General features: G+C 34.9%; 1 protein-coding gene across 1 annotated transcript in view; it reads left to right on the plus strand.

Moving 5' to 3' along the window:
- Positions 1-27,509, plus strand: part of LOC124357597 (afadin) — a 302,603-nt gene that overhangs the window by 118,865 nt on the left and 156,229 nt on the right. The window contains exon 8 of the mRNA XM_046809519.1: positions 7,180-7,318. Within this exon, the coding sequence (XP_046665475.1) occupies positions 7,180-7,318 (139 nt within the window). The remainder of the gene's footprint in view (positions 1-7,179; positions 7,319-27,509) is intronic.

The raw sequence follows: 27,509 nt of genomic DNA on the forward strand, positions 1-27,509 counted from the left end.
CTCTAGTAGAATCTCATATTAGATATGGTCTTACAATCTGGGGAAGCTCCTCGGGAAATCTGAAGAGAGTACTTGTACTACAAAAGAAGGCAATTAGGACAATTGCAAACCTGGAGTCCCAGCAAAGCTGTCGTCAAGCCTATCAGACCCTAGGCATACTAACAGTACCTGCGCTCTACATCTATGAAGCCATTTTATATGCAGACACACTAAACCTGCAGACTCACATGGACCTTCACAGCTACCCCACACGCCATGCCTCTAGATTCGTCCTACCCCAACATAGAACAGCCCTCTTCGTGAAAAAACCGTCATACGTAAGCCAACAACTGAAAAACCTCCTTCCAGACCACCTCCGGACCCTGACTGGCAACAGACTGAAGAGCTTGCTTAAAGAATTCCTGTTGAAGAATCCTGTGTACAAGATAGAAGAGTTCCTGGAATTAATGAACACATCTCCTCAATTCTACTTATTGTAACTTGACAAATTACTGTTCTTAATGTTCATGTAATAAATAAATAAATAAAAATAAAAAATAAAAGATTCTAAACTCATCACATTAATAACTTATGCAGTAAGCTCTCGCGAATATGTTATCTTTTTTGGAAACTAAGAGATGTTGTTTTTATTGAATACTTGAGGACAGCATACTTTGGTTTATTCCAGTCTCATATTTCTTATGGATTAATACTTTGGGGTCATTCTTCTCACGTTAAAGATATTTTGATAATACAAAAGAGGATTTTACGAACAATCTGTAGAACTGAATTCTTAGAACACTGTAAACCACTTTTTCATTAGTTAAAAAATTCTCACAATTATAAACCTATACATCTTCCATCTATTATTATATGTAAAAACTAATCTGCGCTCATTCACACTTAGACAAGATTTGCATTCGTACAATACTAGAAATCGTGATAAGCTTGATATACCCCAGCACAGGCTGGCCAAAACAGGTTCATCTCACATGGTAAACAGCATTGTTTTCTTTAATAAACTTAATGTAACAGCTTGGACTGCCTCAACTGGGGTGTTTAAGAGTAAGGTATTACATTAGTTACGAAAAAATCCATTTTATAACCTAGAGGATTTTCTAAATCATGATGTGGATGTAGAATTTTGATTCTGAATAACTAAATAGTGCCAGAGTAGTAATTAAACTCACACATTGTAAAACCGCAATATTGTAAAATTGTATTGTAAATTTTACATGTCTAATTTAACAAATATTTTGTTCTATTTTCTCTATTATGTCTATTATTATTAATACATGACTATGCCTATTTCATTATATGTAAAATGTGATCAATGGCAATAAAAATTATGATTATGATTATAATTAATATTTTTGATTTTGAAAGACTGTATGGCAAGTAGCCATTGGATCCAGACCTGCCGATGTTCTCACCTTTTTAATGTAGGTACTGGCACACATTGCAGATTTCTGGCAGAAAATTTCCCTATATTATTAAACATAGACATAGTAATCTCATAACGACATAAAAGCACTTTTGAAGTAAAATTTTCCACTGGTTGTGATAAATTTGTATATAAGTTCTATACATTTTAATATATGTATTATGTATTTCTAATTATTAATATTTTGCTTAGTTAATTATTTTAAACACAACATAAAAATTTACCAATCAATGATTCTTTTAAATCAATTCTATATTTGTGATACCTAGATGAGCTAGGTATAATCCTCTCATAGTTGTGTGGAAATTTTAACGAAATTTTCAGTGTCCACTATGAGAAAGCCACAGTTGGAGTTTGTTTTGATTCATTTCCTAGGGATTTCTGTGTTCAAAACCTGTAAGATTTCTTATTTTTTTAGTGTAAAACTGTCAGAGATAAAATAGGATCATTTGAAGTAGGCAAAACTATGTGTTCATCAGCTAATATAAATTTTGGGATTTGCGTCAAAGTAAAGTTATAAATTCCTTGCCCTTGGTAACGGAAATCCTGCTTTATAACACCTCTCACTCAGGACACCACAATGATCTGCTTTAAGATTCTGCAAATGGGGTTTGAACTTGAGACAGTAAATGTTATTGGTTAGGTAACTAATTTAATTGGTATATCTTGTTTGGTGTACACACAGTTTAATATGTAAACATTTACAGCTACAACATGAGATGTTGATTTTTTAATGTGTAAAGTAGGCTTATACTTCCTTTTTTAAAGTCCAGCCTTACACAATTTAGCCAATTGTTAAACACCAAAATAATAGTTATTTCATCATCAACTAACAAAATAAACACATTGAGCATTACCCTTTTCAGACAAGAATTTGATCTTTATCTTATTGGTTCAGACTTACTTATGTTTATATGCCGGACACTGAATTTTAAGCGTGACAAGCTAAAATATATGATATGTAAAACATTTCTCATTTGATATTTGTATGAACCCTTTTGATAACTTCCCATTTGACTCAAAATCCAAACTAGTACGACTGATGATCAATTTCTTTTGTAAGGTAAATTTCACTATTAATTTGACAGAAGTATATGCTGTGAGTTTTTGCAATGTAATTGGTTCTTGGGTCCTTGACTAGTAAAATTTCGTAACTCTCCATTTTCACATTTAAGACTTATTTGTCAACTTGTGGATAGCTTTTTTCTGTGCTATTTAGGACTCGTCTATTAGAATGCTACAAGATTTTAATTTCTCCAGGCATCATGTCTAACAATAAGTGGTCTCCCTCTTTTCACCACTTGTAAGCTTACTTTCAAAAAACCGCCACACAAAATAAATGTATGTAGGTACCTATGGTTTTCATTTTCAAGAAGATTAAATTTAATATTATGTAAAATTATCAATGCTTAGCCTATTTTTTATATAAAGAAAACTTAAAATATTTTTGTTCAATTTTTACAAACCACTGTTTTTACAATTACCATTTTTTAATATAAACAGTGGTTTTGAAAATATGCAGTTCATAAAAATGGCTCCCAATTTTATTAGAAATAAGAAGGTATAATTAATTTAGTTTATAAATGAACTATATTTTTTTACAAATTATTTTCTATAACTTCTGCAAACACAAAAATATTGTGAGTGTAAAATAAAAGTATGTGGGCCATTTTTGTTAAACCTCTGATCTTGCGCTATAATTGACAGACATGTGGCAGGTCTGCGGTGTGCGCAGTAGTCGATTGTGCATCTTCCCCATAACAACATTCTCACTGCTGAGTTCTAGCAGCCAGTTTGCGCTAGTAGTCGCATAAACATAGCCTACTATGGCTTCTATTATATACATCAGATACAACTCAGAACCCAGAAATTAAAAATTCATGTACATTTGTCATAAAATCAATATATATATTTGTTTTAATTTTAATATTACACATAAGCCTAAATCTAAATTTTTACATATGTGGTATCAAGTTACTAAATATTTAAGCCTCATAATCGTATACATTTTGAAGATATATTAGTTGACTGATGAATACATCAACACTCCTACCCAAACACTGTATAAATTTTGAATTGTTTAGAAAATGATTTTTATGAAGAATTAATTATTGTACTGTATATTTTAGACTAATTGGAAAGTAATTAATGAAAAATAGAATACTACACTCACACTTAAAACCATGTGGTTTGGTACTTCATCTTTGTTTTGAAGCTACAATTCTATATTAAAAAGAACAAGAATGTAATCACTATAATAGTAATGACGACAAGTGTGACAACCGTCAGCCACGTATTTCCCCACTCTATGTCATTGTCAAGGTGGCAGCACTGGGTGTCTTCTTCCTCATAGGTCTCATCGATGAGGACATGGAGGGATTCACTGGTTGCCAGTCCTGATCCTGCAAACTTCCGATTAATCTTGGTATCCTTCTCCTGGGGTTCCTCAATCGATTGAATCATCTCGTGTGAATTCATCTTCAGCAGTTCTTCCCTTTCCAAAAACTGAAAATATGCTAATGAATTCAATTTACATGTAATTCAGGAAGATAATTATAAAATGATCTTTCATAGAGCGTACTGTCAGTATATGTTACACTTTCACTAGTAAAACCTTCCCCATTCCCTGTTATAAACAAATTTCACTGTTTAGGGATAAAATTAAAACAACGTCATCAGCTTGATTATACCACTCATCAGCTTGATTATACTACCGTTGGTGTTGAGTAAAAACTGAAATGGCATCTGTGGCAGCATCATCAGTGTTATCATGTAACCTCTCTGCAGTAGTTAATCTTCCAACCTTGAACTTGCTTATTGGATTCTAGATCAAGCAATTCAAAATAATTTTCACATTTATTATTACAATACATTTAGTTATAGAAATATTGTTTAAAGTGTAATGTGATTACTTGCCATTAATGCGATATAATTGTAATATAATTATTTGTTGATAATTTGTATTTGTTGTTGTTGCAAGGTCAGTTCTGGAGAATTCAAATTTAAATATTTATGATTTATTTATAACATTTTTTAGTTTGGGAGAGGAGAACCACTATGTAACAGTTTTTGTTGTACTGTTGCGAAGACTGTCTTATTAGGTCTCAGACTCTCATTAATTTAGGTAACACAATTAAGGCATTGGGTGTAGTCAACAAAACTAGTAAATTATTATTAGTATTTCTAAAAGTTTCAGCACATTCTCAAAATCAGTTAATTATAAAATACCGCTTAAATAAATAATAGAATAAGGAGTAGTCAATTTTCAGAAAACGTTCAAGTCCTATGAGAGTGTGTATGTGAATGCGTGTAAACATGTTCAAGAGTGCGTTTGCACACATGGGTATGAGTGAAGAGTTGAAGTGCAATTGTACGTGCATGTGTATGCACCTTTCATTTACTTATCCTCTCACTCACCTTTAACAGAGAACACACACATACGTTTTGTAATTTTGTTTGTTTGTTCATTTGTCACATGATTTAGGAAAGAGTTAAGGTTACATTTATTTTTTACAAATTTGTCAGTGCTGTAAATTTGTTTTAGGAAAAGGTTAGGATATTTTATTGACTCAAAAATGTATATAAATTACATGCTTTTATATTTCTCTAAGATTATATAAATGTTGTATTATTTCATTACGTTTACACTCTCCTTGTAGTCATGAGTCTGGACTCTCAAGTCATTCAGTCAGATTGTGATCTTCAAGGATTTCATTTGCTTTGTGTTCATGTTCAACGTTATCTTTCCACTGGCCATTTGAGTGTATGGCTCTGTTATGAAGTACCAAACTACAATTACTGTTGACACATGGAGAATTTTTTTTAACTGTCTTAATACCCTTTTAATAGTTATTATTTTACACACAATTTGTGAAATTGAAGTGCCGAAGTGAATATCCCCACCATCATCATCATAATGCATCACCAAAAGGTGATATGTTGTTTCTTATAGTGCTTCATCCATCACCTATAGATTCTGGCATCGTGTACACTGTTCCGCAGAAACAAATGCTATTTTTTCTGTATAATCACTTGCACATTTATCCTGGCATAATGTTTCTTATTTATATATTCATCTTCTAACATTGTAGGCTTTTTTATTTGATATGGAATTAGGCTTAAGACAGCCTAAGAAGTTCTTTACAATTAACTATTCTTTTGCGTTAGTTATATGTTTTTCCTTGACAAACTTTCATGAGTATCCATGTTTGCAATTGATTCTAAATATGTACATTCAGCTTAACAATTTGTAAGAATATTTTAACCCTGACTAGTAAAAACTAATTCTTATTTACCTAGAAAGCTTAGAATATCCATATATAAAAATCACATAAATTAGAAGAGAGTGTAAAGAGAAAAATAGAGTGTGTAGAGAGTAAATTAGAAAGTACTATGGGTAGTATATTCTTAAAGTTTTATGGACGTAAAACCTTTAATATAGTTAAAATATTATTAATTTAAGCAAATAATTTTATTCACTTTATACAAAGTGTAGTTCTTTCTATAATGAATAACAAAAGAGACCCGTGTATATTAATAGAAAGATGTAACATATCATATATCAATCTTCCACTTTAATTTTTGTTTTCTGAATTTCATGGTGAATTAGAACATAACCTGGTGTATATACAGTGATTACTACTCAATGGGAGTAGTCAGTTTAAATTAGTACCCGTGCTTTTACTTTAATACTATGGTCACGAATGCATGGTAGGTATAGAGTCATCCATGCTAGACTAACACTGGATCCAGATTAACATAACCTAGCTGGAAAAAGGGTTGAGAAAGAGGAACATGAGGTGGTGGAATATTGGATATTTCTGATTGGTTGGATAGAATCACCGACCACAGTAACTTAATTCAACACAGATCATACAATAACTGTTACCAACATACATAGCCATCAACACAAAAAAATCAAAATCAACACAATTTTAATGCATAAAATGAAATATAAATGTACCAAGTTTTTCTTAGTTCTTAGCAATTTTAGTAAATTTTCGCTTAAGTGTTTAAGATGCAATGAGAAGTGAGTCTGCAAAAGAGATGACAACTTTGTGTAATACGTAATCAGTTAATTTAGCGTTTTGGATTGGGTTACATGATGGGAAATCAAGCAATACAATAAAATACTTCATAATTGCATTTTTATTTTCCAGAAGTACAAAGTTCAACAACACTATTCTTAAAAGATAAAATGTCATAATTTTGGCCTTGATTTATTTCATGGGGTATAATGAATTTTAATGTCTGTTTTGGAATATCTCTAGAATAAATATTATCACCACCCATTCTAGTATTGTCCGTTGTAACACAAGGGTACTTGTCTTTTGTATTGATATTGATTTTTTCCTACAATAAGACGTACAGCCATTGTGATGACTATGTTCATCTTTTCGTATTTGTATATTAATCATTATTATTCAAACTTATTGTTTGTAATATGCTATTGTGCAAATTTTCATAGTATTATCTCTTTCTAAAAAATACTTTTCTTTTCAACATACCATATTGAATGGACATTTTCATTAAAATCTTTCAGGGTTCACACTGTCGAGGTGAAAAGGATGGATGATTTTGTGATTTAGGAGTATTTGTGTAGTGTAATCTGTTGAATAATTGGTATATTCTTCTGTCATCTTTGATGATTCACTTGTCACAAAGTGTTAAATTTAATTCTCATTATTTTTTCCAATCCATATATAAAAAAAGAAAATCAAAATAATTGCAACAAGAAATGGATGTTTTGTGTTTAGGTGAACACAGCTGTGGACCCGAATGCTGAGAACAAGGAAGTGGGCCCTGGGAACAATAACACCATCAACAATCGAGAGTACATCCTTGATGACGATGAGTGTCCGCTGGCCATTCTCATGAATCACTCCCAGTCTAGAGGTGAGTAAAGCAGGATTACACATTGTGGCACACAAGTTTTATGTCAGTCTTTATCATGGTAGCCATCTGACTGGGAAATCAGGAATAAGGGGGAATCTCCTTTTAGAACCGGAAAAATCTCAAAAACTGTTTATCTGTCAAATCAAATCGAAATATTCTTTGTTCATTAGTTGTACTTGAATACAAGTGGATGGTGTCAAAAGTTTACAAATTAATACCGTATATTTATGATCTTTTACTGAATTAAAATAGAGTATCTTTTTTTTTTTTTTTTTTTTTTTTCCGTGGGGCGGCCTACTGCCATGCACTTAAGCCTCAAGGGCCTTTTGCGCACCCCGGAAACACCATGAGGACTACCAGTCTACAACTTCAGCAGTTCAACAAACCGCCCGAAAACAACCTATCAAGTCCTCCTGGGAAATACTCGCCACCCCTGTTCAAGCTACCAAAGATGGCATACCGCTCTCTTGCTATTGCTGGGCCAATCAAAGAGCAGGTGCTCAGCAGTCTCCTCCTGCTCATTACACCTTCCACAGAGCGGATCCTCCTGAAGGATGCCAACTCTGTGTAGATGCTTCTTCAGGTGACCATGCCCCGTAATGAGACCAATGACCTTAGAAGACATTGATCTGTTTAATGAGAGAAGGTCCGAGGCCACCTTGGAGGAAGGTGACTGTAATACCATTCTACTCACTCTCAAACCCGGATGCAACCTCCACCTTCTCCCATGCTCCGCGCGAATCCATTTCGAGACAACCTAGAGGATTCCACACCTTGGAACACCGCAGAATGGTTGAGGGGCCCGTCATAATTGTTGCTGAGCCCTGGTTGGCCAGGGCATCAGCTCTTTCGTTCCCAGGAATCCCCTCATGACCAGGAACCCAACAAACGGTTACATTGTTGATTCTGGCAAGGGAGGAAACGGTCTGATAGCAATCCCAAACCAGTTTGGATTTGATTGCGCAAGAATCTAGCGCCATCAGCGCTGCCTGACTGTCCGTGAAAATGTTTAATCGTCTTGCCCCTATATCGCAGACGAAGATTCTCACGAGCACATTCCATAATGGCTGCGACCCTCCGCTTGAAAGACTGTCGGATACAGACCCATAGGAACCACCAGCTCCCTACATGGTCTCACTCCCAGAATTCCAGCGCCTGTGCCGCTTTTTGTTTTAGAGCCGTCTGTGTACCATTCGAGCTCCGCTGGTGGAAGAGGTTGCTTCCCCTCTGGACCAATCATCCCTTGAGGGCAAAATAATCCTAAAGGGTTTGTCAAAGGAAAAATTTTGTGGCATCTGATCAGAGATCATGTGCAAAACATCCTCCTGTATCAGAGTGCCAATTCTGCAGTGCCCACCGCTGCAGCCCGACCAGAATCCCGTATGCTGAAGACAGTAGGCACTCTTCCTGGCCATAGCTCGAATGACAATGTCCAGGGGGCGAGATTAAGACAACAGTCCAGAGAGCCGCGCCTGGCGCACTAGGAAAGGCCCCTGTGATAGCGAGGCAGGCCATCCATTGGATACCTGCCAGACGTGGGTACCACCGTCTTGGCTTCCGTTTTTGGCCACCATACGACAGCTCCGTACATTAGTGCAGGTCTGACCACGGAAACATAAAGCCAGTACAAGAGCCTTGGCTTCAGTCCCCAGGGCCCACCTATCACACGTCTGCATTGCATTAGAGACCACTTACCCTGGCAATGACCCTTTCTAGATGAGGTCCCCAGTTTAGAACCCTATCTAGGATCACGCCCAGGTACTTGACCTCAGGCTTCAGCTCAACGGGTGAGCCTTTAAATAGAAAGGGACCAATGTCCTCCATCTGTCGCCTCCTGGTAAAGGCAACCACGGCAGCCTTGGTGGGGTTGACGGTGAGGCCAACCTTATCACACCAGTTTCCCACCATGTTCAGAGCAGCATTGGTCAGTTCCGTGATTGTTGTGTGTTGAACTTGCCACTCACAAGAATCACAATATCATCTGCGTACCCTTGTGCAAAAAGACACCGCTGCTATTCAAAGAATTTAGCAGGTCATCCACAACCAGGTTCCACAGAAGAGGAGAGAGGAAGCCGCCCTGCGGGACAGCATCTCGTAGCCTTCGCACTAACACTTGCTCCCATGAGGGTTGAAACAACAACCCTGTCCGTGAGCAAGGCCCCTATCCAGTCACACACATTGACCATCAACGCCACGTCCCGAGACCGCAATTGATAATCGCCTGAGTGGCTGTATTATCAATAAGGCACCTTCAATGTCTAAAAAAGACTCCTATAGCTACCTCTTTTGCCGCCAGCGTCTTCTCAATCCTGCATACCAATTGATGCAGGGCCGAGTCGCCCATGACTTTCCTGGAGTGTTGGCATGCTGGTTAGGATGCAAAGGTCGCTCCAGAAGAGCTCCCTCCCAAACAAACCTGGCAACCATTTTCTCCATGGTTTTGAGAAGGAAGGAGGACAGGCATATCGGCCTGAAAGACTTCGGCCGATCCATGCCCGCCCTCCCCTGCTTCGGTATGAACACCACTCTGGACACTCTCCAGGGTAGTGGGATGTACCTGAGAGCCACGGAGGCTCTGAACTGTCTGCACAGCTGTGGAAGGAGAATGTCCAATCCCCGCTGCAAGCAAAACCGGTCTCACCCCGTCGCCCCCAGGGAGCCTTGTAAAGACTGAATGAGTTAATAGCCCACTCAATTCTACTGAAGGTAACAATACGGTGCGCCAGACTCCACTGCGAATGGGTGGCGCGACCCGCATGTCTTAGAGTATCTTACAATATCCTCATAGTTCATCGAATGAATAAAGGGTTTTATTTGTTAAATTATGATTAAGAAATGATTTAACAGCTTGATGAATCAGGTTGATTAATTCCAAATATTGTATTTAACACAATGTAATTTGTAAAACTGTGAATGAAGATTGACGATGCTTGGAGAAAGATTGTGATGCTCTGTATTGTCACCGAATTGTTTACAGAGTTCGTGGACAGCACGTGATTACTACAGTGTGTGTGATCAACGATGTGTTTGTAAGCTTCACTGATACTGTTTAATCCAAGTCAGTCTCCACTAGTGTAGTGGAGTTTATCATGATTAGTTCTGGCCCTATGTCGTGTTAGTCCCTCATACACGCAAGGATCCTTTGGACGATTAAAGTCGTTCGCTGATCTTGGTCTGTGAATGAATACTGCTAAACACATGGTTCTAGGGATGCTTCGATTCCAATATTTGATGACTCGACTCTTTTCATTTGATTTTAATATCAATAGAAGTGCTTAAAATATACTTGGAAATTCACAATTTTACAATATGTGTTGAAGCTGAATCGTGTTTTTATTGTACTTTCAATATGAAACATCATAATTGCGAATCTGCTGTGTCTATTCACGGACAGTAACTGATTGGCAATACCCAAATTATCAATTGCTAAAACATATTATCATACTTCTTTGTGTTTAAAAACTATTTAGAAACATACAGTAACAAAATAATGTGATTTTTAAATAAATTTGACTTTAAGTTCGTATTTTTAATTTATGTCTATATTTATGAACACCAGCATGTCTGCTGCTTTTATACGTGAACGTCAGTTGCTCGGTAGTTAACAGATGATTATTTTACCTTTATGTTGAACCTACCTTGTGTACTGGCAAAATAGTTTTTTCTTACTGTAAGTTCAAACACCGCAGACCTCTGACCCACAATATTAGACTGCAGTCTGCCCTACAGTAGCGCTGTGTTGTTAATTATTTGTACTCCTTATATTGCGTTTGTATTCCAAATTGCATACAAGCACTTTTCCAATGTGACAGTGAGGAAAATTATTAGGTAAACACAATGTTATGTCAACTCATTGAACGAAACAGAGATATAAACAAAGGAGCTTAAATTAGGTGGTAATGATTAATCTTCATTGAATTTCTCGCACATACCACAAGTGAGGAAATTAGCTAAACCACTGCAGCTTCGTAGCAATTACTGAAAATGCAACTGGTGATGAAAAACCTCCGTTGCATTCGGCGTAAAGGCTAAATACAGTATAACAGTTGTTAATCTTTGATTTGGAAAGGAACTAGAGAATCAGAAATTTTCGATCGGGAAAACTGGGAAAACCCGAGAATTTGAACAAAGTGTTTGAGTGGCCACCATGTTGATATTTTCTGTTTACCTGTTTGTAGTGGGACTCATTTTATTGTATATTAATTTCTCAGTTAATGAGAAGTTCATCAAACTGTAAACTGTTTTTAGATATAAAATCTGAAATTGGCTCTTATAAACGAACATTTTGGTTTAAGTTCCAAAATAAACGTAAATATTGAATGTATTTAAAAAGAATTGTATGTTTTTTGTATTTACTTTTTAACAAGAAACTTTGAATTAATTTATACATACATATTGATTTTAAAACACCATATTAAACTTGTTTATAAATAAGTAACACTATCTTGTGATAAAAATAGCTTTTGTGACTAAATCTAAAGACCAAAACAAACAGACACCTACTTCAAAATGGCTAGATGAAGACTATCGTTCTGGCAAGTTTATGACGTCACAGTGATATCACTGTTGCCAAAACAGCAAAGCAAATTTCACTATTGAAATCAGTAATTCTTTCTGTTTGAAGTAGTATATAAATAGTGATGATAGTGTGGACTTATGTACTGTATGAACTGTCAAAACTGATGCGTGTCAGATCAACATTATAATATCAATTACCACTCCCGATTGATTCAGATCGACATTATAATATTGATTGTCAGTTCTAAGGTTAAAGTCAAACATATTTTATATGATTGTTAAGTTTTCGCAACATTGAGCAGATATTGAGTATCAAGTTCATGTCCTGTTTCTGTAAAATCATATGCGGGTTTGTACGAGTAGTTTGTGTTTTTTTGATGTCATGTTTAAAACAGCAGAAATGGATATTTTATTACACCATAATCTGCATTATTATTCGTAAGTACTAAGTTAGTACATTACCAAATCTAAAATGATTCAAAATATAAATGAAGCTTTGGTATTTTCATGCAATTTAACTCATTGACATGGATCATATTTTGACAAATCATTATGTCCCATCAAAACATCCCATAAAATGTAAATTTTTCTCCATTGGGGATTGGTTTTTGTATATTTCAAATATTATTATTTTAATACAAGTAAATTATATGAGTTTTATACATTTTACCAAATGTATATGTCAAATTGTTTATCTAGACTTAACATATTGACTGTGGCTGACACACTTATATGAAACCCACTGTCCTAAAGTCACATGACTCATTCACAGTGAAACATTTGGTTCAATAGTAAACCAGATTTCAGCTTTATACAAAATTTGCTTCCCAATGAAATAAGAAGTGTATATGTGTAATAAATAATTATAACACAACGCATTCATTAGTTTATATCAGGAAATAAAATTGTGAATGGTTTAAAAGAAGTATATTCATGGTTAATTATAAAAACACTTCAGCAATATTGATAGTCAATATTCAATCATCAATATTGATAGTATTGATGATTGAATATAAATTGTTATAAACGATTGATTGTATATATAAAAGTAGAATGATTCTAAATCGGGAGTGTAATTAAACACATTCTCCTCTATAGGGTTTTAATTAGGATCCTGGTCAGACAGCACTTGATTGCGCTCTAGCCATCTGCACATTTTAACACCTCAGTGTAGTGACATAGTGCGCTTAGTTTTTTGCTTATTTATAATTTTAACTGTAACTGTTTTTGCAATATTCAACCCAACAGCTATGAAAAACCCAATAAATTATTGTACAAATGTTTGTTAACATATGGTTGAATGTAATAAATGATAAAAACAATACAAAATGTAGTAATATATTTTCTATACAAATAATAATTAATGTCACTTATTGTTACATTATGTTATTGTTTGCCACACTGTAGAGTTACAGTTGTAACAAGTAGGAAAATTAATTCTCTTAAGTAAATGACAATGTTACTGCTGTATTGAATTCAAGGTTTACAATACTGTTGACAAGTCACCAGCCATCAAGTAGACCTTCATGTGTTATTGCTCAGTTGTATTCTCTCAAACCAATCATAATGAGAAGATAAATGCTAATCTCTTTGTCATCAAATAATTTATTAATAATAATAAATTTAAACACTGCAATAGAACTTATTATAGCCTCTTTTAATTCCACCTTAGGTATTTTGGGAGGCACCCCAGTTATCTATTTACAGAGGTCTATCTTCTTAACAAGAAAGTAATGTGTACTTGAAAGATAGCTACTGTGAAAGATTGAAAGATCTTGTAGGGTGGTTTCAGCTCTTTACATCCAGGAGTAGGTCATGTTTGGTGACAGGAATGGAATCTCTTTGGCAAGTCATGAACAGCCCTGCAACAATAACAAGGTGAAAACTGTAATCTGAGTCCTGCTAGTACACCATATCTCACTGTCTCAACTATCTATCAGCTGAGGAAAATATTGAGGAGAGAACGAAAAAGAAAGATGTCTTGCCAGTTGGGAGAGACATCTACAATACTACATAATAATTTGTAGCTTCCCTTTGTGTTGTGAACCTTAACCTCAGCACATTTCTCTTTTAATTTGTAAATTAAAGAGATTTTGAGTTGACATGTGGCAAGCAAGTCTAATAATTTTTCCTTCACACGTTCAACCTCACTATCTTTATGAAACTTCTTCTTATACACTTTTAAATTCATTAGCTATAATTTTAGGGACTGTAAAAATCATTATATTTATTGTCCAGACAAATTATTAAGGCAAATACAGATTAAATATTTTCATTTGCTTTCAGTTTATCCTTGGGCCTGATTATTGTCTGTTTATTATAGAACAGGTTATTGTTGCTAGTTAACAAGGGTCAGAGCCACTCATTTGTCAACATTTTGTGGTCAGGTTGCAACATTTCACTACAACTATGTGTGCGGTGACACAGCATTAAAAACAAATCTCTTACTACAAACCCTTCGTTGAGTTTCATGTTGTCAGTTTAGATCCCACTGTTGGGATTAATACCAGAATTTAGATAGACAAAATGACAATCAAATATTTGCAAGTACAATATTGAAATAATAGTATAGCAAAACAAAATTTATAATCTTTAGAAATATTTCACAACTGTAGTCTAAAACATTATATCAAATTTAATAACATAGGATAGATTTTCATATAAAGCTCAATAATATTTGTATTTAAAAGAAGGATTAGGATTATCTGCTGTGTGGTAATAACAATAAAAAACTACATTATAATTTGTAAGCTTACTGCTTAACTAAATAAAGAACAATGCAAATATCCACATTGCTCATTACGAAGTGTTCTACCAGTGTTTACTCAAGGATAAAAAAACATTAAAATTATCAAGAATGTTGTAGTTGAAGTAATCTAAGTCGCATAGTATTTTACAAATAACTATTACATTTTAAAAAGTATGGTTTTAAAATCTGTACTTTTTATGGTTTTCATGGACTTTCTAATTTTTAGAGATCTTGTGTTATTTTTAGTTCCACCAGTTTTTATTTTATAATACCTACAACAGAGAGGATCAAAGAAATGTGTAGGCAAAGAAAGCTAAGTTTTCTTGGACTTAATATAATACATCTTCCTCTTCCTTGATATTAATTGTGATAATATAGTCTAAAATATTTATATGCATTATTTTACTTCATATTAGTTGTATGTTGGCCGTTCAGATTTAAATGAATGATTATAAATATTATTTGCATCAATAAAATAAAATAACAAAGCAGAAATCCCAAGTATTATGTATCAACCAATTAACATAAAATTATAAAACGCGTTTAATAAAGGATGACAGATCCAAAAGAAAATTTGATTCTTCAAGAATAAATAATTATTACTTTATTTAATCTATAGCCTTGTATTTAAACTATATTATCAATGCTAATGATATCAATAACAATTGATTATAGACCTTTTACACGTATTGTGTACATGAATTTTGTGCAGGTGTGTTGTCAATTAATTACCACATGATTGTTATTCGATATGTGACATAATTATACTATTGTGCAGTAATACACTATTAATTAGGTTCAGGTAGCTTTGACCTGTACAATAGTTGTCTGTTAGACTAACATGTGGTTAAAACAATATTGTTTCCATTGTCAAATACAAATTTATTATAATTAGATTCCATTTAAAAATACTACACATAAGGCAAGTTCAACATTGGTTGATACTACGCATTTATTGTGAAGTTTCTTCGTTTATGGTGCTGTATATTAATATTAATTATACTTCTCAAAAGAAAAATCCATGCGTTTAAAAGATTCCTTTTACCAAAATCAATTTGATGGTCCTTACTTTGAATAGTATAATCCCTTTGAGAGTTAATCTATGCACACTTGTTAAAGTCCATCAAACAACCCTTGGCCAGTAGAAGAGTGATTATGAGATTGTCAAAGATATTTAGTCAACGTCAAGAGGATAGTTTGAACTACATGTCAAATGTAGGTAATTTACATATAAATTTTGTATGTATTTATATGATATTCCGACTATATATTTAAAATACAGGGTTTTTTTAATAACTAATAATTCTGTTTTTCATTAATTCATATTTTCTAAAACACCGAATTTGTATATTTCATTTAACAGACACTGTTGTATAGAAGACTATAAAAGTGTAAAAAAACAATTTTTTCTGAAACTTTTAAATGGGTACACAAATCTGTGTAAGGACATAAACAAATTAACTACCAAATTAAGATTGATCGTGTGGCGACTAAACAAGAAATGTCATCTTGATATCCAGTCAACACCTCCAAACAGTCCTGTAATACCTGAGTATAACAAATGATTCATCATTTGTATTAAGCAAAATATTGAGAAAATTAATCGCTTTATTGTTTTGAACTATCCATTCACTGTGTGAGTAGTTATTCCCTGAATATTTGAGGATAAATGTTGATCACACCAGGAGAGATGCAGGTAGTCAGCAGTCGGGGTCTGGTGGTTATCATGATCCTTGTTAGGCTCCAGGCCATACATCTTGTTTAACAAGCTGTTGGTGCGTTCCTCAAAACAGGCCATCTCCCCTCGCTCGCCCATCTCCACTCGTGCTGATCGTGTGGTAAATGTCATTATTTGGCAACAAAATTTAACGAGAGAAAGTTTGAAGTCGATGTTAGTTTGAATGTTGCTCAGTTATTGTTCAGTTCAAGCCTATAGAGAATTTGACAATAATTGTTATCAAATATAATATAATTTCCTACATAGCTAGTTAAAGAGATAAATAATACCGTAGGATTATGTAAACTCATGTAAGTTGGGATTTTCTGTGTAAAATGTTACACATTATATATTAATTAATAATTTTTCATATGGCACTGCCCACTGATGTGTCCATCTGTCGGTTTGTTCATTCATTCCAGGGCAAACATAAAAGGTCTAATTTTTTCGAATTTATATCTAGAATATTATCAGATTTTCACAACAAACTTCATTATTAAATTTTCTTGCAGAAAAAGCATAACTTGTAAGAAAGCATAACTTGTAAAAAAGTATTTATGTGAAAAACAGAAATTTTCTCAAAAACCTGTCATCTATTTTGAATAAATTTGTGCATTTTTAGCCTGGATATTAAACAAATTATTGCAAATCCCCCTTTTTAATAACAATTCCCCTACAAAAATTGTAAAATATTTAATTTATATTTTGATAAAAATACATTTTAAACCATAATAGAGACTAAGCTAGAAGAATGAGTTTGCTGAAGTTTGGCAAGCAGATTAACTTTTGAATTACATTCCAATTTCGTTTATACATTTAATTCTTTTACATTATATCTTTTAGAGTGACAAATATTAATGTAATTTTTTTGGTACATACTTTTGAAGTGAATAATGATTTTTAAGTGCTAACTGAAATAGAATAATGTTAAAATAATAAATATACAAACCTTGTACAAATAAGTCCTTTAATAGTATTATACAAGACGTATATGATATTATTTTATAATTAAGTAGTAGGACAAACTGCCGTGTAATAGGCTTAGCTGACATATACAACATTTCAAGTCTGTAGTTTCTTTCATTAGACTACATTTGTGACAATGTCACGTGTTAAATGTCATATGATGGTACTCAGTTTGTTCATAAGTTTATTTATTTAGAAATTATTATCATTGCCATCATAGTTACCTGTTTACTAATGCTCAATCAAATCCTATGGAATGACATACACCATCATCAAACCAGATTTTGCTTATGTAGAAAATGAAGTTTGATACTGAATTTTAAGTATATAGTTCAGTTCCTTTTTGAGATATCGTGCTGTTGTAATATCATATGTATTACAAAAAGACAGAACTGAATTTTTTTCATCTCTTTTAAACAATATTCTTGAGCAAAATATGTATTTCATTTATGTTAAGGGGACACTACATCACGTGTCACGTAACAACAGGCTTTGCTGAGGTTGCATGTAAAATTAAGTCTATAGTTCATTGTACTCACGAGACATCCTGCAGACAGACAGACTGACAATCATCATCCAGAATAGAAATTTTTACATCCCCCCAGCGGACAAAAGAGAAATTGTGTCAGTCTAATGAGTGACAGGCTTCAGTGACACTCAGGCAAATTCCGTGGTTGGACATGCAATATCATATAACGCATTCTTGTCATAAAAAAAAGTGAGGTTTCACATGCAAAATTTAAATTCTTCCTCGAGAAATCCTGTCACATCATACATTTCCATATTTATTCCTTGAGTTCGGTTTAATAGCAATATTTGAATAATAACAGTTCCGGTGAGGTAGGGATGATACTACAATACGAGTGGGGGGGGGGGGTTGAAATCAAATCTTGTTGCTGACTTTTAACATTGACTTTCCACTATATAATTATTTTTACTGTATGAATAAGCTACCTGTATTAATATGTAACATGTTAAAATCTTCATTGTACTGATCTTGTTTATAAATTTATTTTTCCTGCAATTATATTGTTGCTATCATGGTTACCCATAAGGCCAAATATGTAAAAATATTTGCTAACGCTCAGTCAAATCCCATGGAGTGACATGCATCATCATCAAACTCAGCGTTGTCTATATAGAAATCAAACTTCATGCGACCTCACTAGATAGCATGTGGACAGACAAACAGAAATGAAATTTTTCTACTCTCACGAGGGATAGGCTTCGCTAAAATCAATATTTAAGATGTAAAAACGTATAGCTCATATGCAATTTTTGTAGAATGTTGGCTGGTGATATAAAAGCCTTATGAGACAGGGTGGTTGTTGAGTCTTGTTATGGGTGAATTTTTCCAATACTTTTTATGATAATGATTATACACCACTGTTCATGACTCTAGTGTATTCCTGATCGTGCCATGAATCTTGCACTATTTGAGTATCACCAATACTGCTGTACTATTATCACTCTGACACTCATGATATAGGATTAGTCATGAATTTTTTTGATACTTCCATTATGGTGGTTGATACAGGATTGGCAATATTTAAGAATATTATCGATATATTTAAGAATTTATTGAAAGTACTTGTATAATTTAAGAAAAGTATTTATTGTAAATAGTGCACGGTGAACAAGTAGACACAGTGCAGTGAGGTCCAATGAAAAAAAGCTTGGAGTTGGTGTTCTCATGCGGAATAATAAGTCTCTCTCGTCTATTGACATAAGATTTGTTTTATAACAAGTGTTTCTGACACAGTTTACATTTCAGTTTTACTGGCAGAGAAATAACTATTTACTTTATTTTGAATATTTTGTATAAAGAGGTAACAAAACTTTTCGTTTACCCATTATTAAACAATACATACAATCAGACAGTATATATTTTGGTCATATGAAGCACATAATACAGCAATAAAGTATGTAACACTAATTTTTTTAACTACTTTTAATATTGATTCAATGATTTTGATAAATAATTCTTAAGTACTTTAGTTTTTAACGTTTACTTTACATTTAACAGTTTATCAACCTTAGAAGCTGTACAAACATTAACTGTAATTATACATATTTAAGACAACCATTCGTTTTCACAAACTTTTTTCAGCCACAATTAAAGCTTCATACGTATTTAATTTTAATGTAAAAAGAATACAGGAAGTAATTTTTTAATTAACCTTTACCTTTACTCTACTTTATAATGGTAAAATTTATGAAACGTTATTCCAAAATTTTTCATACCTAACTTGGTGTGCAATACTTTCTCATAAATAAAAAGTTTATATGAATTAAAACGTACAATTTTAATTATTTTTGTCTAAACATATGTAAAAAAAACCTTTGTCCTGTATTAAGTTTCATATGTAACTTCAAATGTATCAAGAAACAAATCAAATGCAACAATTCTATCCAAAATTGTATGTAAGATTTATTTGATTTACAAGTATTAAAAACTTTTATAAAATATTATATAAGTTTGTGATTTGTTAAACATACATTCTGTTTTTATTTTAGTGTGTTTAAAGTTATTTTAGCATTGTTTATGTGTTGTAAATAAATGTTATAAAATCTTCAAGTGATAATTCACTAAAATTATTATCAAAATAATCAATGTATCAAAATAATAAAATAAAAAATTGTGCAATAACTATGATAACATATACAATAGTTGTTGTAGCAGTAACCTGACACAAGTGTTAATTTTTAGTTAGAGGAAACTAAAGATAAAAGTCTATCAAAAGTTCCATACTACTAGATTTTTGTATCTTCTCCTTTGCAACCATATCCATTTAACTGAAATTTTATTTACTTGTTCAAAAGTTAAGGAATATGAAAGCATGTAAATGTGCACCTACCACTTCTCAGGTTAAAATCCTCATACAAAATATTGAAAATATGTTGGATATCCACCATTGTGAATTGAGGAAAGATAAAAATATTTGTAATATCATTAATAATTAACATTAATAAGGTAAATTTACTTTTAGCACTATTATTTACAAGCGATTATTTGAACATTATTCAATATGTATTTCTGCTATAAAGTGATACAAGGGTGTAACTGTAAGAATTAAAATTAAGGGTTGAATGCTCACATGCTCTTCCCACTGGAAGCACACTGGAGCGAGTCTAGGTGAGAGCGCATAGTGCATTTACAGTAGCTGTGCATTTACGAAGTATTGGACGTATTAAATTTACAACGCGTCGTGTATTCAACAACTATAACGCTAAGAATGAAAACTGTGATGTGAATCCAGGAGTTTATATGTTGAAAGACAAAAGTCCCCCGATCTCAGTTGACCTTTATGTAAGGAAATATGGAGATTGAAATATTCAGTTATCATTGTAAACAAGTGAACACCGGAGTGCATGGCTGGCGCGGCGCTTACTGTGTACTGCGGGGTGTGGGAGGAGGGGGTTGTTCAGCGCGACACTGGTGGCAACACTGACGGCGAGGCGACGCGACGTGACGCGCACTCATCCCTGACTGACTTGCCGGTACGGTCGCCGGTCACCGGTCGCGGTGTCGTGGAGACATGATGGACTGGGGCATACGACGTACGTACTCAATCTTACCTTATCTCCACAATCCTGTTACAGTATTGTCAGATCATCTTATTATGTAATTAAAGTACCTATTAGGTTATACACTAAACAATTTAAATATGTTTACATAACTTTAAAGTGTATTTAGCTGTGTTATCTTTTAAATGCAATACAAATTTTATTTCATGTCTAAATCCATATTATATTTTGTTCTTGTAGAAAATAACTTATTTAATCTAAAATTGATGTTTAATCTTATTGGTTTTATAATTTACCCATAGTTTTGCGGTTTTTATAAATTGCATATTTTATTTAGTTAATACCAGTACTTTAAATATTAATTTCTTCTTGAAAATGGAGCTTATATCGGATATTTAATGATAATTTCATAACACTTTTTACTATAAAAAAATTAGGAAATGTCATTCTAGACGCGCTGAATTACACCAAAATTCTTTTTACGTTTCCTTTTACTGTGTAATAAAAGAATCTTGTTACTGATATGTTGAATATTTTTGAACACAATTCTAGTAGTATTATATTTCTACAGTCTGAAAACTATATAAAGAATTAAGCTCCGATCCAACGAACAGAGCAAGGATGTATGGAGGCGAGCGCGTCACGTGCACCGGTTGTAGACGGCCAGATGTTGGACCGAGAACATTCTTGGTGTGGGAACTACGCCTTATATGTAGACATATACTACTGTAAAGATTGCTTGTGGATAACTTAGCGTGATTAACATTGCAAATTACATAACAGTAGATTTTTCAGATACTAAGGGATAAAAACCCTTAGAAAGTGATTTTGTCGATACCGGTGTTATAAAACTCCAGAAAAAGAATACCTATGAGCTGTTAGATGTAGGCCAAAGTAATAAAGGTCTATTCCTTAATCATATTTCAGTGAAGAGTTTAAAGATAGACTAAACAGTGGATACATTTTTCACTCCTACTTCTTGAAATGAGTTTGTAGTGGACAAATCGCAACACTGAACACTTACTAGTAAGTCGAGAAACAACACCAAGAATACTTTGTAGTAACCACCACTTGGCTAACACCACCACTTGATGGTAAGTAGATCGTAAATATATATTGGGTGGAAAGTTCGGCGTCTTGTTTGGTTTCCTCACAATATCGGCCGTATACAATCTTTAAACTGTGCATGTGTCTATCCTTATTAGTACAAGGGGAACATTAATAGATTTATATGACCGTTTTTACAAAGGCATGATAATTGTTCGGGCAGGAAGTCATTGATTATCTCATTCGCTGCCGCTACAAGCATAATGAGGATTGACGGATGCAAAACGTTTTGAAGCATTATTGCGTGAAGTCACCGATAGGGGCCGTCCGTGTTGCGTACAGTAGCGGGTTGGGGTCGGCCGTTTCGTGTTAAAATGTCAAGGTTCACAAAACCCCCTGATGTTTGAAGCCGTACAACTACTAAGTCTCTGTCCTTGTGAGTGTTGCACGCAGTGTAGAATAAAATAAAGAATTGGTCAAAGTACACTTTTGTTTTTGTAAACTATGAAATACAGTACATACATTTGTGAGGCAACCTTGCTGCAAGGAACATAGAACATAATCACGAGAGTACTTTAATTATAATAGTTTATAATCACCACATATAGCTAGTAATCTTAATAAATCCATTTACACGTTCAAATTAACATACATTTTAAGTAATTTATGAATTTTCTTTACATTTATCATACTTTACAACAAGAAACTGGTGTTTTGATGTAATAGTATTTAAATTGTGCCAAGAAAGGTCAAAAAGTAGATGGATGTATTTGGTGAACCTTTTTAACTTCGTTATATCATTTACTTATTTGTGTGTTTTTTTATTCGGAAAGTCTGAGACGCGTTACACCAAACGCGGTGTAATGTACGAGTATATACGTTGTTTAAATAAAATTAAAATCTTTTCCAGAACATGGATAAAACATATTTTGAAGATCTGAAACGGTGGCGTATTGTCTATCTGTTTGGTTTAAAAGTATTCTACACTCGCCTGGAGAGGGAACGATCACTTGAAAACAAACGTCAAAATGATTGGTGGCCAAACACACTATTGAATTAGAAGCTATCTTTTCACCCCATATGCCGAGGAGTGTGTCGGCAGGATCAGCTCTGTTCACAGGCTTTTAAGAGAAAAGTGATGATTTTTTAGTGTGCAAAACAATTGATAGTGTGTGTACAAACCTAAAGTCTTTCGTGCTAACTGATCCAGCTCGTTACAAACCTTTGATTAAACTAATTAAATATTTGAATACTAAAACAGTACAGTATGTACTAACATGGTGCTGATGTCATTAGATATACAGGCCCTTCTTGGATTGTACACATCCCCCGCAATCTGTTGTCATTCATCATTTCCATAAGGTTCGAACATGCTGTACATATTATTGGCAGTCTTCCAACTGCAGTGGAGTAGTGGATGTATAGATAAATATTCAATTTGAAATCAGCGCATGTTGTTACATCTAATGTGTAAACGTACAAAAAGACAATCAGACACGGTGTTCAATTAGAAACATTTAACAGAACCAACACGTCTGAGTTGATTATATCGTCAACACAACGTGTGTGGAGTGTGTGGTCATCTCACATTCAACAAACAAGATGACGATATTGGTCGTACGGTATCCAATTCAATCTCCATCAATCACCGCACACGTGGCGGGGGCGGGCTATACGTCATTCGGTGCTCATGTACAGCGGTTCGATATTTACACGTACACGTTTCTAGAGGTCCGATTACAGTTTGTTTTGATGTAAGAAAAACATCCAAGTACGACGTGCACCAGACTTTAGTATTATTTAATAGTCACAAGTTGAGAACCAATTTACATTGTAGCCGGTTTTTTTTTTATTTAAATCGATAGAAATTTCTCCAAAAAAAGATATTGGTCGTCAGTCTAGCTAGTGTTGGTGGAGGTCGAGTTTGGAAGGTATCAACAGGGTGAAAACTATAAAATTAGGTTTTATTATCTCATCATAATTTTCTTAACTTAGCACAAAACCAACCACTAAAACCGTAAATATTTACAAAATTATACTTTAACATTTGATCAATCAAGTGTGTAAAACTAGTTTTGAAGAAACTATTAACTTGTTCACGCACCATCCTATATTAGTTAACTCAAGGTATACTGATAATAATTGTATCTCTGTTTTTATTTCTTGAAGTGATACAATTCTTCTTAAAATTATTTTTGCAGGATAATGTTTATTTGAGTGCCTTTTAAAACCAAACAACCGATATTCTAGTGGTTGGATATAAAAATATTTTGCTGTACAAATGAACACATTAAACATCAAAGTTTGTGTTTCATGTGTTTTAACATGTTCAAGTAAACATTATTACCTTATACAAGTAACTAATGGTCATTACCGAAGGTATTAATGCCGACATTAATGCCTGAATGGTATTTCGAGACGTTTGAAAACTGACCATAGTACAGAAAATAAATATTTTACGTATTAATCATACATTTCAAATTATACATTTCTTATAATCCTACGTACAAAAAAAGCCGTAAACTGTATTAGGTTTATCATTATTATTAGGGAGTAAAAAATTTGTGGATGTCCTCCACAGGGCGCGGATTCTCAAGTTTAATATTTAAATGGCATGTTGTCGTTCACAATTTTTTCAAAGACTCCTGGATAATCATCTTTCTCTCGTTGGAGATCGCTAGACACCATGCACACGGATAACACTGTATTTTACATTACTTTTCAATTTGCAGTAATGTAAAGCAATTAAAAGTTAAAGTGATCCCCGTAACTTATGAATTGTGAATTCTAGCAGCCCAAGTTGTTTTGGGTAAACTGACACCGACGCACTGCACGCGCGGGATACACACGTCAAAGTGCGGTACTGCTACGTCTGATGTATTGACACAAACTGTAAACACGGAGAGTAAGTTATAATTTGTGGCCTTGACATTCTGCGGCGCGTCCCCTTACGTGACAGGTCTGTCAATTACTCCACATTAACAGCATAGCCACCGTGAATATTCACTGTTTAGAGTTGTGCATCTCGTTAAGACAGACACTGACGTCACTGCACGTGCGGGATTCACACGTCAAAGTGCGGGACTGCTGCGTCTGATGTATTGACACAAACTCTAAACACGGAGAGTAAGTTATAATTTGTGGCCTTGACAATCTGCGGCGCGTCCCCTTACGTGACAGGTCTTTCAATTACTCCACATTAACAGCATAGCCACCGTGAATATTCACTGTTTAGAGTTGTGCATCTCGTTAAGACAGATACTGACGTTACTGCACGTGCGGGATACACACGTCAAAGTGAGGTACTGCTGCGACTGATATATTGACACAAACTGTAAACATGGAGAGTAAGTTATAATTTGTGGCCTTGACATTCTGCGGCGCGTCGACCGTATGCGACAGACCTGTTCAATTACTCCACATTAACAGCACAGCCACCGTGAATATTCACTGTTTAGAGTTGTGCATCTCGTTAAGACAGACACCGACGTCCCTGCATGTGCGGGATACACACGTCAAAGTGAGGTACTGCTGCGACTGATATATTGACACCAACTGTAAACATGGAGAGTAAGTTATAATTTGTGGCCTTGACAATCTGTTGCGCGTCGACCGTATGCGACAGACCTGTCAATTACTCCACATTAACAGCACAGCCACCGTGAATATTCACTGTTTAGAGTTGTGCATCTCGTTAAAGACAGACAACCGACGTCTCTGCATGTGCGGGATACACACGTCAAAGTGCGGTACTGCTGCGTCTGATGTATTGACACAAACTGTAAACACGGAGAGTAAGTTATAATTTGTGGCCGTGACATTCTGCGGCGCGTCGACCTTACATGAGAGGATCTGTCAATTATTCCACATTAACAGCATAGCCACCGTGAATATTCACTGTTTAGAGTTGTGCATCTCGTTAAAACAGACACTGACGTTACTGCACGTGCGGGATACACACGTCAAAGTGAGGTACTGCTGCGACTGATGTATTGACACAAACTGTAAACACGGAGAGTAGGTTATAATTTGTGGCCGTGACATTCTGCGGCGCGTCGACCTTACGTGAGAGACCTGTCAATTACTCCACATTAACAGCACAGCCACCGTGAATATTCACTGTTTAGAGTTGTGCATCTCGTTAAGACAGACACCGTGACGTCACTGCACGTGCGGGATACACACGTCAAAGTGCGGGACTGCTGCGACTGATGTATTGACACAAACTGTAAACACGGAGAGTAAGTTATAATTTGTGGCCTTGACATTCTGTTGCGCGTCGACCTTACGTGAGAGATCTGTCAATTATTCCACATTAACAGCACAGCCACCGTGAATATTCACTGTTTAGAGTTGTGCATCTCGTTAAGACAGACACCGACGTCACTGCATGTGCGGGATACACACGTCAAAGTGCGGTACTGCTGCGACTGATGTATTAACACAAACTGTAAACACATGGAGAGTAAGTTATAATTTGTGGCCTTGACATTCTGCGGCGCGTCAACCTTACGTGCGACAGACCTGTCAATTACTCCACATTAACAGCACAGCCACCGTGAATATTCACTGTTTAGAGTTGTGCATCTCGTTAAGACAGACACCGACGTCCCCTGCATGTGCGGGATACACACGTCAAAGTGCGGTACTGCTGCGTCTGATGTATTGACACAAACTGTAAACACGGAGAGTAAGTTATAATTTGTGGCCTTGACATTCTGCGGCGCGTCAACCTTATGCGACAGACCTGTCAATTACTCCACATTAACAGCACAGCCACCGTGAATATTCACTGTTTAGAGTTGTGCATCTCGTTAAGACAGACACCGACGTCTCTGCATGTGCGGGATACACACGTCAAAGTGCGGTACTGCTGCGTCTGATGTATTGACACAAACTGTAAACACGGAGAGTAAGTTATAATTTGTGGCCTTGACATTCTGCTGCGCGTCAACCTTATGCGACAGGTCTGTTAATAATTCCACATTAACAGCACAGCCACCATGAATATTCACTGTTTAGAGTTGTGCATCTCGTTAAGACAGACACCGACGTCCCTGCATGTGCGGGATACACACGTCAAAGTGCGGTACTGCTGCGTCTGATGTATTGACACAAACTGTAAACACGGAGAGTAAGTTATAATTTGTGGCCGTGACATTCTGGGCGCGTCGACCTTACGTGACAGGTCTGTTAATTATTCCACATTAACAGCACGGCCACCGTGAATATTCACTGTTTAGAGTTGTCCATCTCGTTAAGACAGACACTGACGTCACTGCACGCGCGGGATACACACGTCAAAGTGCGGTACTGCTGCGTCTGATGTATTGACACAAACTGTAAACACGGAGAGTAAGTTATATTTTGTGGCCTTGACATTCTGCGGCGCGTCGACCGTATGCGTCAGGTCTGTCAATTATTCAACATTCAGAGCCCAGCCACTGTGAATATTCACTGTTTAGAGTTCTGCCTCTTGTTACTGTAGTGTTGCTATGCTACATGCTGGAATAATTTTGTGTGAATAAATTACTTACCGACTTGGTTGAAAATCACGAGTTATAATACTAGAAACCCCACATACCTTTGTTGTTTTGTTTTTGGAAACATCTAAAATAGAAAATTATTTTATTACAGTTCACGAAAATAAAGAGACATTTCTGCGA

This window comes from Homalodisca vitripennis, chromosome 3, assembly GCF_021130785.1.
Source record: "Homalodisca vitripennis isolate AUS2020 chromosome 3, UT_GWSS_2.1, whole genome shotgun sequence".
NCBI lineage: Eukaryota > Metazoa > Arthropoda > Insecta > Hemiptera > Cicadellidae > Homalodisca > Homalodisca vitripennis.